This window comes from Indicator indicator, chromosome 31 (genome assembly GCF_027791375.1).
Source record: "Indicator indicator isolate 239-I01 chromosome 31, UM_Iind_1.1, whole genome shotgun sequence".
Taxonomy (NCBI): Eukaryota; Metazoa; Chordata; class Aves; order Piciformes; family Indicatoridae; genus Indicator; species Indicator indicator.
Genome location: NC_072040.1, coordinates 4,026,431 through 4,042,272, shown reverse-complemented (window position 1 = coordinate 4,042,272; position 15,842 = coordinate 4,026,431). Strand labels below are relative to the sequence as shown.

The 15,842-nt window shown below is 45.8% G+C and overlaps 1 protein-coding gene across 1 annotated transcript; it reads left to right on the top strand.

The window, feature by feature from the left end:
• The first annotated feature begins 364 nt into the window (after window positions 1-364).
• VCPIP1 (valosin containing protein interacting protein 1) lies at window positions 365-14,590 on the top strand. The gene is made up of 3 exons (XM_054394675.1): window positions 365-3,071; window positions 6,998-7,084; window positions 9,756-14,590. Exons 1-3 carry the CDS (start codon window positions 365-367, stop codon window positions 10,610-10,612), a joined length of 3,651 nt encoding a protein of 1,216 aa, XP_054250650.1. The 3' UTR covers window positions 10,613-14,590.
• Window positions 14,591-15,842: the final 1,252 nt, after the last annotated feature.

Here is a 15,842-nt window from a genome sequence, read left to right as displayed (position 1 = left end):
GCATCACGGGCCTGGTAGTTTTCGCTACCGCCTCACGCCGGTGCCCAACTGGGGAGAAGAACTACCGCTCCCGAGAGCTCCCGCGGAGCCGCGCCTGCGGCCTGAGAGGGGAAGGGCGAGAGGCCGTTGCGTTGCGGGCAACGGCCAAGGCAGCGAAGAGGCAGTTAAGCGCCGGTGGTGGCTTCCGCGTTTACCGGGGGTGGGGGCGAGGAACGGCGGCGGCAGCGGTAGGGCGGTTGGTGGATGGGCGGTTGGGTGACGGCACCGGCGGCGGCAGCAGCGTCGTTAGCCGGGGCGCGGGGGATGAGCCAGTGAGGGTGAAGGAGCGCGGGTGGTGGGGGTGAAGCCCGGCCGGAGCAGAGCCATGTCCCAGCCTCAGCAGCAGCAACAGCCGCCGCCGCCGCCGCCACCGCCGTCTTCTCAGCAGCAGCCGCAGCCGCCGCCTCCGGCCGCCTCCAAGAAGAGGGACCGGCGCATCTTTTCGGGTACCTGCCCGGACCCCAAATGTCAGGCTCGGCTCTTTTTCCCGGCCCACGGGCCGCAGAGCGGCGGCAGCATCGAGTGCACGGACTGCGGGCAGCGCCACGAGCAGCGGCAGCTGCTGGCCGTGGAGGAGGTGACGGACCCCGACCTGGTGCTGCACAACCTGCTGCGGAACGCGCTGCTGGGCGTCAGCGGGGCCGGCCCGCCCCGCAGGAACACGGAGCTCGTCAAAGTCATGGGCCTCTCCAACTACCACTGCAAGCTCCTGGCCCCCATCCTGGCCCGCTACGGTATGGACAAGCAAACCGGCAAAGCCAAGCTCCTGACGGAGATGAACCAGGGAGACATCTTCGACTGCTCCCTCCTGGGTGACCGCGCCTTCCTCATCGAGCCCGAGCACGTCGAAACCATCGGTTATGGCAAGGACCGCTCCGGCAGCCTCATCTACCTGCACGACACCCTGGAAGACATCAAGAAGGCCAACAACAGCCAGGAGTGCCTCATTCCTGTCCATGTGGATGGAGATGGCCACTGCCTGGTCCATGCAGTCTCACGGGCACTGGTGGGCAGGGAGCTGTTCTGGCACGCTCTGCGAGAGAATCTCAAGAAGCATTTTGAGGAGAATCTGAGTCACTACAAGGCCCTTTTCCATGACTTTATCGATGCAGCCGAATGGGAGGACATTATCAATGAATGTGACCCACTGTTTGTTCCTCCAGAAGGTGTGCCAATGGGCCTTAGGAATATTCACATCTTTGGCCTGGCCAACGTGCTTCACCGGCCTATCATCCTGTTGGACTCCTTGAGTGGAATGCGAAGTTCTGGGGATTATTCAGCCACCTTCCTCCCTGGTCTGATACCTCTAGAAAAGTGCATGGGCAAGGATGGCATGTTGAACAAGCCCATCTGCATCGCGTGGAGTAGCTCAGGACGTAACCATTATATTCCTCTAGTTGGAATAAAAGGTGCTGCTTTACCTAAACTGCCTAGGAAGCTACTTCCTAAAGCCTGGGGAGTTCCTCAAGACCTCATCAAAAAGTACATCAAGTTAGAGGAGGACGGTGGTTGTGTTATTGGAGGAGACAGAAGTTTGCAAGATAAGTACTTGATGAGGCTGGTTGCTGCAATGGAGGAGGTTTTCATGAGCAAGCATGGAATCCATCCCAGTCTCGTAGCTGATGTACATCAGTATTTCTACAGAAGGACTGGTGTGATAGGAGTCCAGCCTGAAGAAGTCACTGCAGCTGCCAAAAAAGCAGTGATGGACAACCGCCTTCACAGGTGCCTCATCTGTGGGGCTCTTTCGGAGCACCACGTCCCTCCGGAGTGGCTGGCTCCTGGGGGAAAACTCTATAACCTGGCCAAAAGCACCCACGGCCAGCTAAGGCCTGACAAAAACTACAGTTTTCCCTTGAACAGTTTGGTGTGCTCTTACAACCCCACAAAGGATGTGCTGGTACCGGACTATAGCCTGAGCAGTTTGACTGCCTGTAACTGGTGCCACGGTAACCTGGTGCGGCGTGTCAGGGAAGATGGATCCGTTTTGTATTTGGATGGAGACCGAACTAACACCAAGTCTGCAGGTGGCAAGTGTGGCTGTGGATTCAAGCACTACTGGGAAGGTAAAGAGTATGATAATCTCCCTGAAGCTTTCCCTATTACTCTAGAGTGGGGTGGAAGAGTGGTTAGAGAGACGGTCTACTGGTTCCAGTATGAAAGCGACGCGTCCCTGAACAGCAACGTCTATGACGTGGCCATGAAGCTGGTTACCAAGCACTTCCCTGGTGAGTTTGGCAGTGAGATTCTTGTCCAGAAAGTTGTCAACACAATATTGCATCAAACTGCCAAAAAGAACCCTGATGATTACACCCCTGTAAATATTGATGGTGCTCACGCCCAAAGAGCTGCTGATGTACAGCAAGGACAGGAGCCAGAGTCCCAGCTTCCAACCAAAATTATTCTGACTGGACAGAAGACAAAAACTTTGCACAAGGAGGAGTTGAATATGAGCAAAACTGAAAGAACTATTCAGCAGAACATTGCAGACCAGGCTTCTGTCATGCAAAAACGGAAGACTGAAAAACTGAAACAGCATAAAGGGCAGCCCAGGGCTGCTTCTCCCGGGGCTGTGCGTGAGGGGCCCTCGTCTGCACCTGCCACACCCACCAAGACTCCCTATTCCCCAACCGCTGCGAAGGAGAAGAAAATCCGGATAACCACGAGCGACGGGAGGCAGTCCATGCTTACTCTCAAGTGCACCACCACCTTCCTGGAGCTGCAGGAGAGCATAGCCAGAGAGTTCAACATTCCCCCCTATCTGCAGTGTATCCGCTACGGCTTTCCTCCCAAGGAGCTGCTGCCCCCCAAAGAGGGCATGGAGAACGAGCCTGTGCCCTTGCAGCACGGTGACAGAGTGGCAATTGAAATCCTGAAAGGTAAGGAGGAGGGCAGGCAGCCTGCTGCAGCACACTCAGCCCATGTTGTGAAGCACGAGGACGTCACCCTGACCAGTAAAATCTCATCCAAGGAGCTGCAGGAGCAAGTGGATAAGGAGATGTATTCTCTCTGCCTTCTAGCAACACTCATGGGTAAGGCTGACTTCAGGTTATGCTTTAAGACCATGGGTTTAAGGTAACTGCAGTTTTACACACTGCAGTTACATCTGTCTCTTCTTGTTTTCCTCTCCTCTGTCACCATGGAGAAGGTTAGTTCCTTTAGTTCTCCATTAGAGGTACACTTAACATGCTGTCAGTGGTGTGTTGAACATTGGGACTTTAAAATGTGGATAGAAAATGCTCTTTCTTTGCTCTAAAGTCCTCTCTTAACAATGGCTGTTCAGGAGTTGTTTCTTCTGCTGCCTGTCTCTTAATTTTTCCTTTCTCATTAGACACACCTCTGATATCTGTGTGTCATCCACATGCCTTTTTTTTTTTTTTCCCCCCTCACATCTCCCTCTGGTTTCAGGAAATAAATGGAGAGCAAAGGTGAGAAGGGGATGCTGAGTATCTGCTCATGGGAAGCTTGAGGAGCAAATTCTCACCTCTCTAGTGGGCTGGAGTCCTGGCAGCTCTCCCCACAGGGAGTTGTATTGCTTTAAGCAAATCAAAACAACATTGTCCCCCTAGTTACTCTGCTCGTTTGAAGGGAAGAGCTGGGTTTGCTCTAGAGCTGTGAGCACTATTACTGCAAAGGAGGAACTGTGAGGCTCTAAACACAGATTTGAGTGCCAGAGGTGGGCAGAGGGTGGCAAAGCTATGCCTATAAATTGTCAGTCATGTAATCTGTTAATCATTCAAGACAAAAGGACTTTGGGTGCCTGTGGTTTTTACTGTCATGTTTGGACTTGGGAGACTTGGACCTTCTTCCTTTGTGTACTTTCTGCATCAGTTTCACTGCTCCTGCTGCTCACTGGCAGGAAGCAGAGCAGCAATTATGGTACATTTAGCTCTGTGGAGCAGCTGAATAGTGATGTTTACTGGGCTTTTTTTTGTGGGAGCCTTCTCTTGCTGGAGGGATTTGGTGTGGCTGAAGCATGTGATGTTTTAGAAATGAAACCATTACGTAATCAGAGTGGTGTGTCAGAAGTTCATTGAGCAGAACTTTGGTTCTTTTCCAACCCTGATTGTCTCTAGAAAGGTAAGGTAGAGAATCACTCCCCACCTCAGCATACTGACACTTTGCACCCTGTTTCCAAAGGGCAGGTTAAGTTTAAAAGCTGTTTCATTTTGAGGTGAAGCTTAAAAGAGTCTTTTCAGGGCATGCTGCTGGAAGTACTTTTGTTGGCATGCTCTAAAACCACGTCAGAGTTTTCTGAACCTCAGTGACGTTAAGGTATGCCAGTTTTTACATGTGCTTATCCATAAGCTGTGAGCTGATCTTGTACGCTAGAAGCAATTTCCGTCTCTGACAAACACTACTCTTTCAAAGCACAGGTTAGAATAGAATTGACCTCATCCTCCCCTGACTGCATCCATTTTGCATTGCTAATAAAGTAAATGTGGCAGCAAATGAGAAGCCAACCAGTTCTAACACCTTGTGCAGCTCCTGCATAAGATGCTATTTTTATAAACTCACTTTCCTTGTCAGGGCTTCATTTTCCTTTAAGGATATTCCTGGAAAAAATCTAGGCAATTGACTATTGCAAATGTGATTTTTTTCAGTGGAGAAACAAACTCTACTTAAACTGCTTAAGTCCTTGCACTGAGGAGCATTAGTGAGGCAGCTCCTCAAGGTGGTTTATGGGGTGAGAAGCCTCAGTGTTTCTCAGTGATGTTTCTGTATCACTAAAACCAGTGCTGCAGAGTTCTGGGAGTCAGATTGTCCCTCATGCTCTTGCTCTAACTTTGTCCTGCTGAAGACATTGATCTGAGACAGTCAGATCAGGATGTGTGGAGGGGAGATGCTGATGAACCAGCAGCATCTTTCCCCAGTGCCCACAGTGAAAGTGTCTTCAAACACCTCTGACTCTTCATTCTGAACGCTTCAGAGCTTTCCTTTCTTACAGAGTCTCCTGCAGACTGGCTTGATGCTTCTTTCATATTGCTAGCATTCTTCTTTTCTCCTCACAGCTAGTTTATTACAATTTGAAGCCATCCTCTGTATTTTTTTCTGGCTATAATTTAAAAACAAGGCCATGGGAATTAGATACTGCAGTTTCTGGACAACTTCATCTGTTATGCATGATTTTTGGTAAAGCTTTTGCCTATTTTTCTTTTTGTTTAACTGAAAACACAGAATTCTGTAGGGAAATTACTAAAGAAATTATACTTGAGCATAGTTCAAACGTTATATTTTTAAACAAATTTAATTCCAGCCATGCAGAAGCACTCTAGATATGTGCAAGCCAAGTACAAATCTGTTTTGATTGGTTTGTTTTGCATTGATGAATCTGTCAGTACACCAGGAATCAAAATAGCCAGGCCTAAATTAAATGTATTAATTGATGCCAGGATTTGATTGAAATCAGCCAGCTTGGTTTTAGCCAGCTGTAGTTCTCACTAACCCATGTTTTATCAACAGAGCTTTTGATTTGAGCTACGCTTCTGAGTGTCCTGTCTGCTGTGTGAAGTGATGGTCTGGGGCTTCCACTGCTCTTTTTCTGCAGTGTGGGAGGCCTGTGGGCAGGATCTCTTCATTTGTTCCATACCTTCACGTTGTGGGGCTGAGGTCTGGTCTGAACGAGGCATCTGGACTGGGAACAGTGTGGAGAACATCATCCCACTGATAAATGTATTGTCTTGAGGGAGTTTTTGATCTAACTAAACAATCCCACAAGTTACCTTGTGACCTGTAAACATCTTCCTGCCATGCTAAACAAAACCAAACCAAACAGCAACAAAAATGTGCAAACCTCAAATGTAGTTTAGTTGAATCCCACACACTGGTTCCTCTGATCTGAGCAAGTCCAGTTATAATTGTGGGGTTTTCTCGTGTTCCAGTCAGAGATCTCTTTATCCAAACAGCAGGGTTGGTTTGTGTTTCTTTCAGTGGCTGGTGGCTTTGTTTTGTGAGCTCTGCTCTCCACACTTTCCTGCCTGTAGTCCTCGTTGGTGTCTATCTAGGCAGTGATGCTTCTCTAGTGCAGGGATTGGAAAATCACGGCCAGGGCCAACAGGGAATCTTTGCTTGGAGAACGCCAGTGGTGTGTGAGATGTGCAGCGCATCAGTTGCTTCTGCAGCAGGGGAGTGGCAGTTAGCAGTGCTTTTTGGTGGCACTGCTTTGGCAGCTCCATCACACACCAGGTCTCTCGAGCAGGTAAGTGCTTAGCAAAGTGGGGCAGGGGTTGCAGGGAAAAGTGCAGAGCAGATTCAGCAGGTGCTGTTGGCTCACTGATACTCTGTAACCCAATGTTCTGTTCTTTATTTTCCTTTCCTTACATAGTCTAGGGTAGGGGCTTTTTTCCCCTCTCAGTGACATTTAAAGTTGTCACATTTCAGTGCCATTTTTGGCATCTTTGACAAATGCCAGTTCCACAGGACTGCTGGGGCCTCACAGTTGGCATTTTACTCCTAACTCAGAAGAAAAGCAAAGGTACAGCCACAACTGCCTCTGTGGACATTTGTACCTCAGCTGCAGTCTCAACTCCGCTGGATGGCAGCTGCAAAACTGATTTTTTTGAGAAGGTGTAGGGGTCTAACACTGAGGTTTTATTGTGCAGGGGAATGTACTTGGAGTTGAGAAGCCTGTTTAGTCATTACCTAGCTCTATGTTGAAAGCATGGGTAGGAGGGGAGTGGAGACTTGGTGTAGGGCCTGGCAAAGAACCAGGAGCTGTGGCTTGGATCAAACTGAGTTTGGGAACCTTTGTGCTAGAATATGCAGGGTGTTTGACTGCAGACAGTGGAATGTTTCCCTCAAAGTTTCTCAGAGTCCTGGGCTCCTGATGTGTAAATTTGCAGCAAAAGTCTCCATTCTTAGTTGCACAGAAGAGAGTGAGGATTCAGCTTTTAATTCAAGGAGTGCCCTTTTCAGCCACTGTCTCTAACTGCTCAGTGCTTGTGCTTGGTTTTTACAGGAGAAGATGTTTGGTCTTACGCAAAGGGGCTTCCTCAGCTCTTTCAGCAGGGTGGAGTATTCTACAGCATAATGAAGAAAACCACAGGTATGGTTTGGGTTTGTTTTCATCCCTTCCTTCCTCTGTTTTCAAATCTTTAAAGTGGCAAATTGGTGCTGAGTCACTTGTAAGCTTAAATACGTTTTTATTTTATTACCATGGTATGTTTGCATTTTCATCATATCACAGAACAGCTTCTGCTCCCTCTCTTCAAGACTGGGGAACCTGACTCAGATGAGTTCATGCACTTCAATCTCTTCTGCTCTATTTTCTTTACAACCATACATCTTCGTTTAAACTTCCTGATTTCTACAAATAACTTTAGTAAGGATTTTATTTTTTGTCTTCCTGGAAAGATCAGGGAAGCTCCTAGGATCTGTTTCTCTTGTCCTTTCAAGCACTTAGTGCATGAGGCAGGTCATCTTTCAGGTGTGCTTCTTTGTAGATCCAGAGGCACTGCATGTTTTACATTGAAATAGTTGCTTAAATTTGCCTTTCATATCCCTAAGGTTGTTGTTCAAAAGCAAAACTACCCATCCCCTTGTTGCCTTGAAAAATGTCTCATCTTGGACTACTTGCAGAGTAACCAAGAAAGTAGTTAAGAATGTGATAGATTTTTAGGTGGCTTACAAATACCACTACTGCTCTTCTCCCTCGTAACAAGTGGCAGGACAAGAGAAAAGGGAATAGCCTCAGGTTGCAGCAGGAGAGGTTTAAGTTGAGCATGAGGAACAATTTCTTCCCCCAAAGGGTTGTCAAGCCCTGGTGCAGGCTGCCCAGGGCAGTGGTGAAGTCCCCGTCTCTGGAGGGGTTTCAAAGCCACAGAGGTGTGGTGCTGAGGGACATGGTTTGGCGATGACCTGGCAGTGCTGGGTTAAGAGTTGGAGTCGATGATCTGAAAGGTCTCTTCCAGCCCAAACACTTCCATGGTTCTGTGATTGCTGCACTTCTGTGTGTGCAGGTATTTTACACTGCCTTGGCAGGCAGCATTGCTATTTCAGCATTAACACACTTGCATGATTTTAACATCTTAGGAACTATTACATTTCCACATGAAACGTTTACAGTTTGCAACAATCTTAACTCTTTTTTTTTTTCCACTCAGGGAAGCTCTTCAGCTATTTGTATTATATTAGTTAATGTCAAGCTGCACGTTTGGCACAAAGCTTTCCAGCAAGTGTAGGTAGTTCATTGGTTGAAATTTGATTTTGTAGATTTTGTTTAAAATCTCACTTTGGGATTTCAGGGGTGCAGTTTCAGAGGCGGTTATGGTCTATCAAAGCATGTCAGAGCGCTGTCTCTCATGCAAATGAAGTTGGAGCTGCTAAATTATGTAGTTAAATATGTTCTTCAGGATAGCTGTTTGGGGTTGAATTGTGTTCTCTGTGTGCTTTGGCTGTTTGGTTAGTGGCTCCCATGGGTATGTAAAGAAAGAAGCTGTGTGTTTGGAGTTCTCCAAATAAAATCCCATCTGTAGGCTCTGCAGCAGCACAAGTGTGTGAATCAGGAGCTGTGGAGGGTGAGTGAGACTGGTCAGTTGGTTCAGCAGGACGAAAACACTTTAATAACATTACAGATGATCTGAGTGACCTTTTTCATTGATGCCCAGAATGCTTGTTTGGATTGCATTGTGTTTGAGAACACAGAAATAGGATTTGCTTGTTGTGTTTCTTCCCTTCTGCATAATTTATAATGTTTTTCTTCAAGAACTACAAGAGAATCTGAAGAAAAAAAATCTCATTATTTGACCTATTCCTGGCACTTTTAAAAAAGGGAGGGGTTTATTGTAGCTCTCCTTGCACTGCTGATAGAACTAAGTGAAGAGAGTTGTTGCAGCCAAGTTTCAATCTACAGACAGCATTTAGCTTGCAGGAAGCCATCCTCGCTAAAGTGATACCTTTACAGCTTTTCCCACAGCCTGCATGGCACAGCTGAATGGGTTATTTTATATTTGAGGATTATAAGCTGGAAACCCAAATGTTGCTCATTTTTGACACAGAGCAGCTTCAGAAACTTAAATTTGGTGTGCTCTCAAATTTTGGCAGATGGGTCAAATTGTGAGTGGGGCAATGAAACGAACAGCAGATGAAAAATACTATACCTGATGTTTGTTTTGGGAAGGTTGATAGTTAAAACTTCAGGACTACTGACCATACTAAGCTTAGAATGGTTTTATCTAGCAATACTTCCTCCCTGAGAAGACATCAAATAGCAATATTTGAAGTTCCTCAGGCTTATCAGTAGTTGTACACCCTGAAGTCCCACTACAATTCTGACTAGCATGGAACTGATCTTGAATGGTACTGCTCCAGCTAGATGATGGTTTGAAATGTACTCTCTGGCAGCTTTCTGGGGGTTCTGTTTGGTTGTTTTCTGTGTGGTTTGGAGTCAGGAGGTGGTGGCAGAGATGGTGTTTGGCTGGCTTTGCTTTACTGCAAGCATATACTATTTCTTCAGTTGTATTAGAACCACAAGAGCCAGCAGGGTGCTTACTTTGTCCAGCGGTGCTACAGCCCTGTCTCTTCATTTGAATCCCCACAGAAGGCAGCAGCATCTTCATACTGCTCTCATATCAAGCTTAAATTGTTCTCTAGCTGCAGTTCCAGTGTGTTTGTTTTTCCATACTTGATGCACAGAGTTTCAATACAATAACTCCTGTGTGCTCAGGGCATGTCTTTAAATCTGTCAGCACTTGGAGTAACTTTGTCTGTCTCTACAGGTCTGGCTGATGGCAAGCACTGCACTTTCCCACATCTGCCTGGTAAAAACTTTGTGTACAACGCAGCAGAAGACAGGTTAGAGCTGTGTGTGGATGCTGCTGGGCACTTCCCCATCGGCCCCGATGTCGAAGAGTTGGTTAAAGAGGCCTTAAGTCAAGTGAGAGCAGAAGCTGCTTCGAGAAGCAGGGAAGCAAGTCCTTCACATGGAATGCTGAAGCTGGGTAGTGGGGGAGTTGTGAAAAAGAAATCTGAGCAACTGCACAACATAACTGCATTTCAGGGGAAGGGCCATTCCCTAGGGACTGCCTCCAGTAGCCAACAGCACGATCTGAGAGCCAAGGAAACACCACTCCTACGAAAGCATAGCACAGAAACGGACTTCAGTCCTGCTAAAGTGGAGCCTTCTGCATTCACAGCTGCTGCTGCTGCTAACAGTGAGCTGATCCGCATGGCGCCGGGGGTCGTGACCATGAGGGACAGCAGGCAGCTCGACCCCACTCTGGTTGAGGCACAGAGGAAAAAGCTGCAGGAGATGGTCTCCTCTATTCAGGCTTCGATGGACAGACATCTGCGGGATCAGAATGCAGAGCAGTCAGCGCCAGCTGAGCTCTCCCAAAGGAAAGCAGAAGCAGTGAGTTCAGCTGCTAAAACTGGGAGCTTCCAGGCTGCCTCTCTGCCAGGTGGCCCCCAGCACTTGAACAGCGACCCCGCCAAGGGCAGCGTGGTGAATTCTGTGGGGATAACATTCCGTGCAAGGGCTAAAGCACAAAAGGGAAGTTCTGTCGAGGAGCTTGAGGAGATGGATAGTCAAGATGCAGGAATCACCAATGCAACTGAGCCAATGGATCACTCTTGATAGGTTAGAATCTCATAAGGGTAAAAGAAATTCCGGTTCCAATGTCATGTTTCTTGGCTGGGCCACACAAAGTGATTAGTTATTCAATCTTGTATGTATGTTAAAGATTATATCATCTTATTCAGTGCATGATAAGCGTGTGATTGGCAATAGCTTTCAATATTCCCATACTGCTGCCCAGGCTGGCTCTGTTACCTGTCAATTAGTCATTAGGAGATGCACTGAGATGAATATCTGCTGTACATGTGGGTTCTTGAAAACTCTTTGTCATTTTTAATTCCTTAAAGGTCTTAAAAGTTTAAGCCCATGGGAGGTGCTTACCATGCTAGTTTAAGGTTACCGGAAAGGCTATAACAGGCAAAACTAGAAACGTGACAAAGCTAATCCTGTCCCAGGTGCATAATTCTACTCAAAAATACACTGTAAACACAAATTGTGCTTAAACTAAACTGCTAAATATGATACTGCAGCAACTATTTTAGTGATGACATGCTGGCACTGCCAGTTTAAAACCTCTTCCATTCACACAGCTCTGTATGCTCAGCAGAGACCTTGGAGTAAGCGTAACTTCAGTAAACTCTCTTAATTTCTGCATATTGCCAGTTAGTGCAAGTTAGAAAGAAGGCTTCTTCGTGTATGGTGAAGATAAAGCTGGGGTGGTGTGGTTATGGCTGAGCCAACACAACCATTTTGGTGCTCTGTCAATAAGTGATAACACATTTTATTTCCTCCCAACCACCAAGCTGCTCAGATGCTGTACAGCTTTTAGCACAACTCCAGGAGAGAAGTTGGCAGACACAGGAAACAACAAATGCTCAGTGGCAAATCCACTTCTTTTCAGACTTTGATTGCTAGCATTGGTCAGTAAGGGCAAAATGAAATAACAGCTGTCCTCTTCAGAGCAAATTAACAATTTATTGGAAGGAAATGACTCTCTAATCTACATTCTGCTAAAGTGTTCAGTGATAATTGAGCTTTTGGAAGCTGTTTGCTCCATGGAAACAAGGAATAGATGCTGTCTGGAAAGCCTGCCCTCCTCTATTAGCCTTGCTTCAGTCTGTGGTGCAGATCTCCCTGCACCACTGATAGTGTAGCTCATCTCCACCTCAGCCCTGCGGTGCCAGGCATTAAGAAGCAGCTGTGGTGCTTGCTCCCTGAGGTTAGAATGTGTATCTGACACTGCACTTTGCTTCCTGTCTTCTGAGTCACATTTAAATGCACTACTGTCGCTTCCTCTAATGGTAAAATAACATCGAATGGGTGAAAGATGTTAATCCAGCTCCAAAGAAATGAACAGCATTTCAGTACTGAAGTCTGTGTGTGTGCACACGTGGGTTTCTACCAGTTCACAGATGTTATTTGTGTTGTCTGTGTTTGTACTCAGAAAAGCCTCCTCACTTTTTGCATTTCTGATCACTTAAGCAGCTCTAAGCATTAGTAGGATGAAGTGTCCCACGAGGGAGGATTTATTTTTGTATGGAAAAACTAACTGAAGCAAGTCACTTAAAGATCAGCCCCTGTTTTGTCGAAGTAAGTTCAGATGCCTCTGTTGGTTAATATGTAGAGGGATTAAGTAAGTTTCTGATTTAGTACACTACTTCTAGCTAAAAAGTAAGAATCACCTTTACACAAACACATGGGAAATATTAGGATCTCAACCTCCAAATTACCAATTTGTAAGCTTGGAATGTATGAAGTAATTTGGCTCACCAGAACTGACCTTGCTGATGCACTGATTAACTGGCAGGGCCGTTGTAATGGGAAACAGGATGCACAGGCAGCAGCTGGCAGTCTGCCATGACTTCTGAAAACATTCTGTCTCCCCTGAATCAATCTCCTGTCTGAAGACTGCTGGGTATGGAGACTGTGGAGTAGGGGCTTATGCTTGGTCACAGGATGAGGCTGTGGCCTGCTCCTGGGAGAGAGTTTAAGTCAGGAGAGGCTGAGAGGGAGGAATCTCTTGGTCTCTTGTGTTTTAGACAAAGTGACTACCACCTAGATATTTTTAAGCTTTTCATTAGAAAAAGAAGTCTTCCTTGGCTGAAAAAGAAAAAAAAAAAAAAGTAGTGTATATGAGAGAGATTTGAGCTTGAAATAAGTTGAAATACTCACTGCACATACTTATTTCATGCCTTTCTGGTAAGACTACAGAAGTCTGTGCCTTCTACTGTGTCAAGAGAAAGGCTTGGTTTGATTTTGACACGCTTCTCATTTCATCAGTAATTTGACATTTTCCTTCTTACCTAAATAGAAAGAGACTGAGGTAATTGCTCTGTTTGACTCAACCTTTCCTTCATCTTGGTCCACTCGAGTCACATAGATCAGAACTCTCCAGTTCCTAAAACAAAATGGTCTCAGAAAGGAACAGCAGAATGGTGTTAAACTCACAAGATCCTCTGGTGTAAAGCAGGGTTGTGCGGTTGTGCTGCTCGCTTTGCCGTGTTCCTGTTTCACCTGCCTTTCTCTTGCATTTCAGTGTCAGTGCTTTTAATACCCTCATGTGAAACTAAACCTCTCCTCGTGCTGGGGAGATGTGTGGCTGTACAGGAGAAGTTAAATAAAGAACACTGAGGTGGAAGTTTGAACAGCTGTTTCATTTGGTGGCTAGCAGGGTGTGCAAGTGCTAGTCGAGGCAAATCCATGTGCTGGTTGGGCTTCCCTGCTGGAGCCAGGAACATGGTGGAGAGGCACAAGGGCAGGGGAGAGGTTGAGTCCTGGTGGATGTGAAACTGTGTCAGACATCCACAATGGAGTGGAGTGCCCCTTTCTCAAAAATACCTTCAGCTTCTTGCTACTGACTGGGCAGAGGCTTTGGCTGTAAATTTTTGTCGAGTATCTGCCTTGACTACTTTCTGGTCTGGGGGCCGACCACCTTCTCTGCAGGGTCTCATGGCAAAGACGACTTGAAGTACTGGAAAATCCTAAACTTTGCTCTGGCTTAGTATGTATAACCTAAAGGAAAGGTGATTACTGAAATTACAGTGCTAGGACACAAGCAAAAGGAGAATAACTAGATTGCTGATAAGCATATGGGAAACCTGAGGAAAACAGAGCAGTTTTCCAGGCATGTGTGTTTTTCCTGCTTCAGGTAGCTGGCTGTGTAGTAAGGTTGACTTTGATACTGCTGTTTCTTTGTAAATGGTTTGCATATCAGTGAAGGGAAATTAATGGCAGCTTTTCAGATGGAAACATAAATATATTTGGACTGCCTTCACTGCTGTAGTCGCAGCTCAGTGGTGCAGCTTGCTGGGTTTCTGAGTCCCATGTAGTACAGAACATGAACTAGACATGTACAGTGGCAGCCCTGTACAGCAGGTGTGATGTCAAGACCCAAATGCTTAGCTTACCATCCTTCCAAAAGCCTCATCTCTTGTTGCTGTCACAAGGTTAGCAGAGTTGCTGGCTGCATTTCCAAGGTGTTGGGGATGTCAGGTACTGAAGTTCCTGGTGCTTGATCTGCAATGTATCAGGAAGCATCTCAGAAGGTGCTGCTGTGATATCCATGTTCCCATGCTCACACAGCAGGCTGGGTGTGCTTTTGTAAGAGGATAATAATCTGAAGCTGATCTTTCTGTGAAGAAAACCACAGCAGTGAGTGGTTTCTTTGTTTTGCTTGCGGATATCAGTTTAGTATCTGAAACTAGAAGTTGCTTAAGTCCTTTAGGATGCAGGATTCCCTCTGAGCCCTTCTGCCTGTGGTTGAGCAATAAAAGGTTGGAACCAGAGTGGTATTTTCAGAATAATTTTACGTTTCTTGAGGATTATTGCCAAGAAAGAGTGCACTTTTAGGAGGGAATGCTGTTTAAAATGTATAAATAAGAGTTCAAATAGTGTATATATTTAGAAAACAAATCCTTTTTAAACAGTAAGTGCTTTACATGTTGGATTCAAAAGAAATTAGCATAGACACTATTCCCATCCTCACAGTACTGGCTGTTACCCAGCACAGTTTGGTTTGGTTTATTTGTGATTGCTGTACTAATGATACTTGATTTTTTTTTTTTTTTTAATCTGTAATGTAACAATAGTGTATTATAGCAGTATATAGTGTACTATACTACACTTCACTGTACAGGATTTGGAATTTTCTTTGATTGCTATATTAAAAATATATAAGTTAAAAGATGTGCTTTGGTTTTCTGAGGTGTGGTTTTTCTCTAGCCCTTTTAGGCTTATCCTGTTTGACTACCACTGATTTGGCTGCCAAAGGAGTGAGTTGCCATTATACAGGCTTCTGCATTCTACATTCTAGCTGCATACATGAACAGTGCTACAGAAGGTGAAGAATTGGAATGAATCTTAGAGAAGTAAACTCTGACATCATTCATTTTGCTTTAGTTACGTTTCTGTTTAAAATAAACTATTTTTGAACGAAAAACTCTTGATGGAAAAGTGTGTTGGACCTCACACCTGTTCTGAATATTTAGAACCACTAAATTTAATAGATTTTGGTCTCAAATATATAAACTCTTGCTTTAAAATCCTGAGACATTAATCTTTTTTCAAGTTCTCTTAAGAATGTGGTGTAGCAAAGCAGTGGCCAGATCACAGATGACATGTTATCTTGGAATGTGTCTTTGAACCATTGGTCCCATGGATTTCAAAGCAAAATGATGAACAACATCACTTGGAAGAAGCAGGCTTTGGAAAACTTGGCAGTGCTCAAAGATGAACATATTGACAGCTACTGAAATTTTCTCTCTGCTTTTTCCACCAGCTACATCTGGTACTTTGTGTCAAGAATTGGCTGTAATCATAACTTCTGAGCCTAAAAAAGGAGCCATAAAACCCTTCTGCAAAACTCTGGGTTACTTCTTCCTGTATTTATGGAAGGCTCACAAGATGCTTTTCTCCCTAGGATCAGGGTGAACCCTGGATGTTCCTGTGTTGTGAGTTGTGGAAGCTGCTTTTGGTGTTAACGAGTCAGGTCAAACGTATATTGGCAGTGGCTGAATCTGAACCTGTGTGTGCCCACGTGACCAAGAAGGCCACCATCGCGCTGGCTTGGATCAGCAATGGTGTGGCCAGCAGGATCAGGGCCGTGATTGTTCCGCTCTACTGCATCTACTGGGCACTGGCTTCAGTTTTGGGCCTCTCACTCCAGGAATGGCATCGAGGTGCTAGAACAGGTCCTAAGAAGAGCAATGAACCTGGTGAAGGGTCTGGAGCACAGGCCTTGTGAAGAGTGGCTGAGGGAACTGGGGTTGTTAAGTCTGGAGAAAAGGAGGCT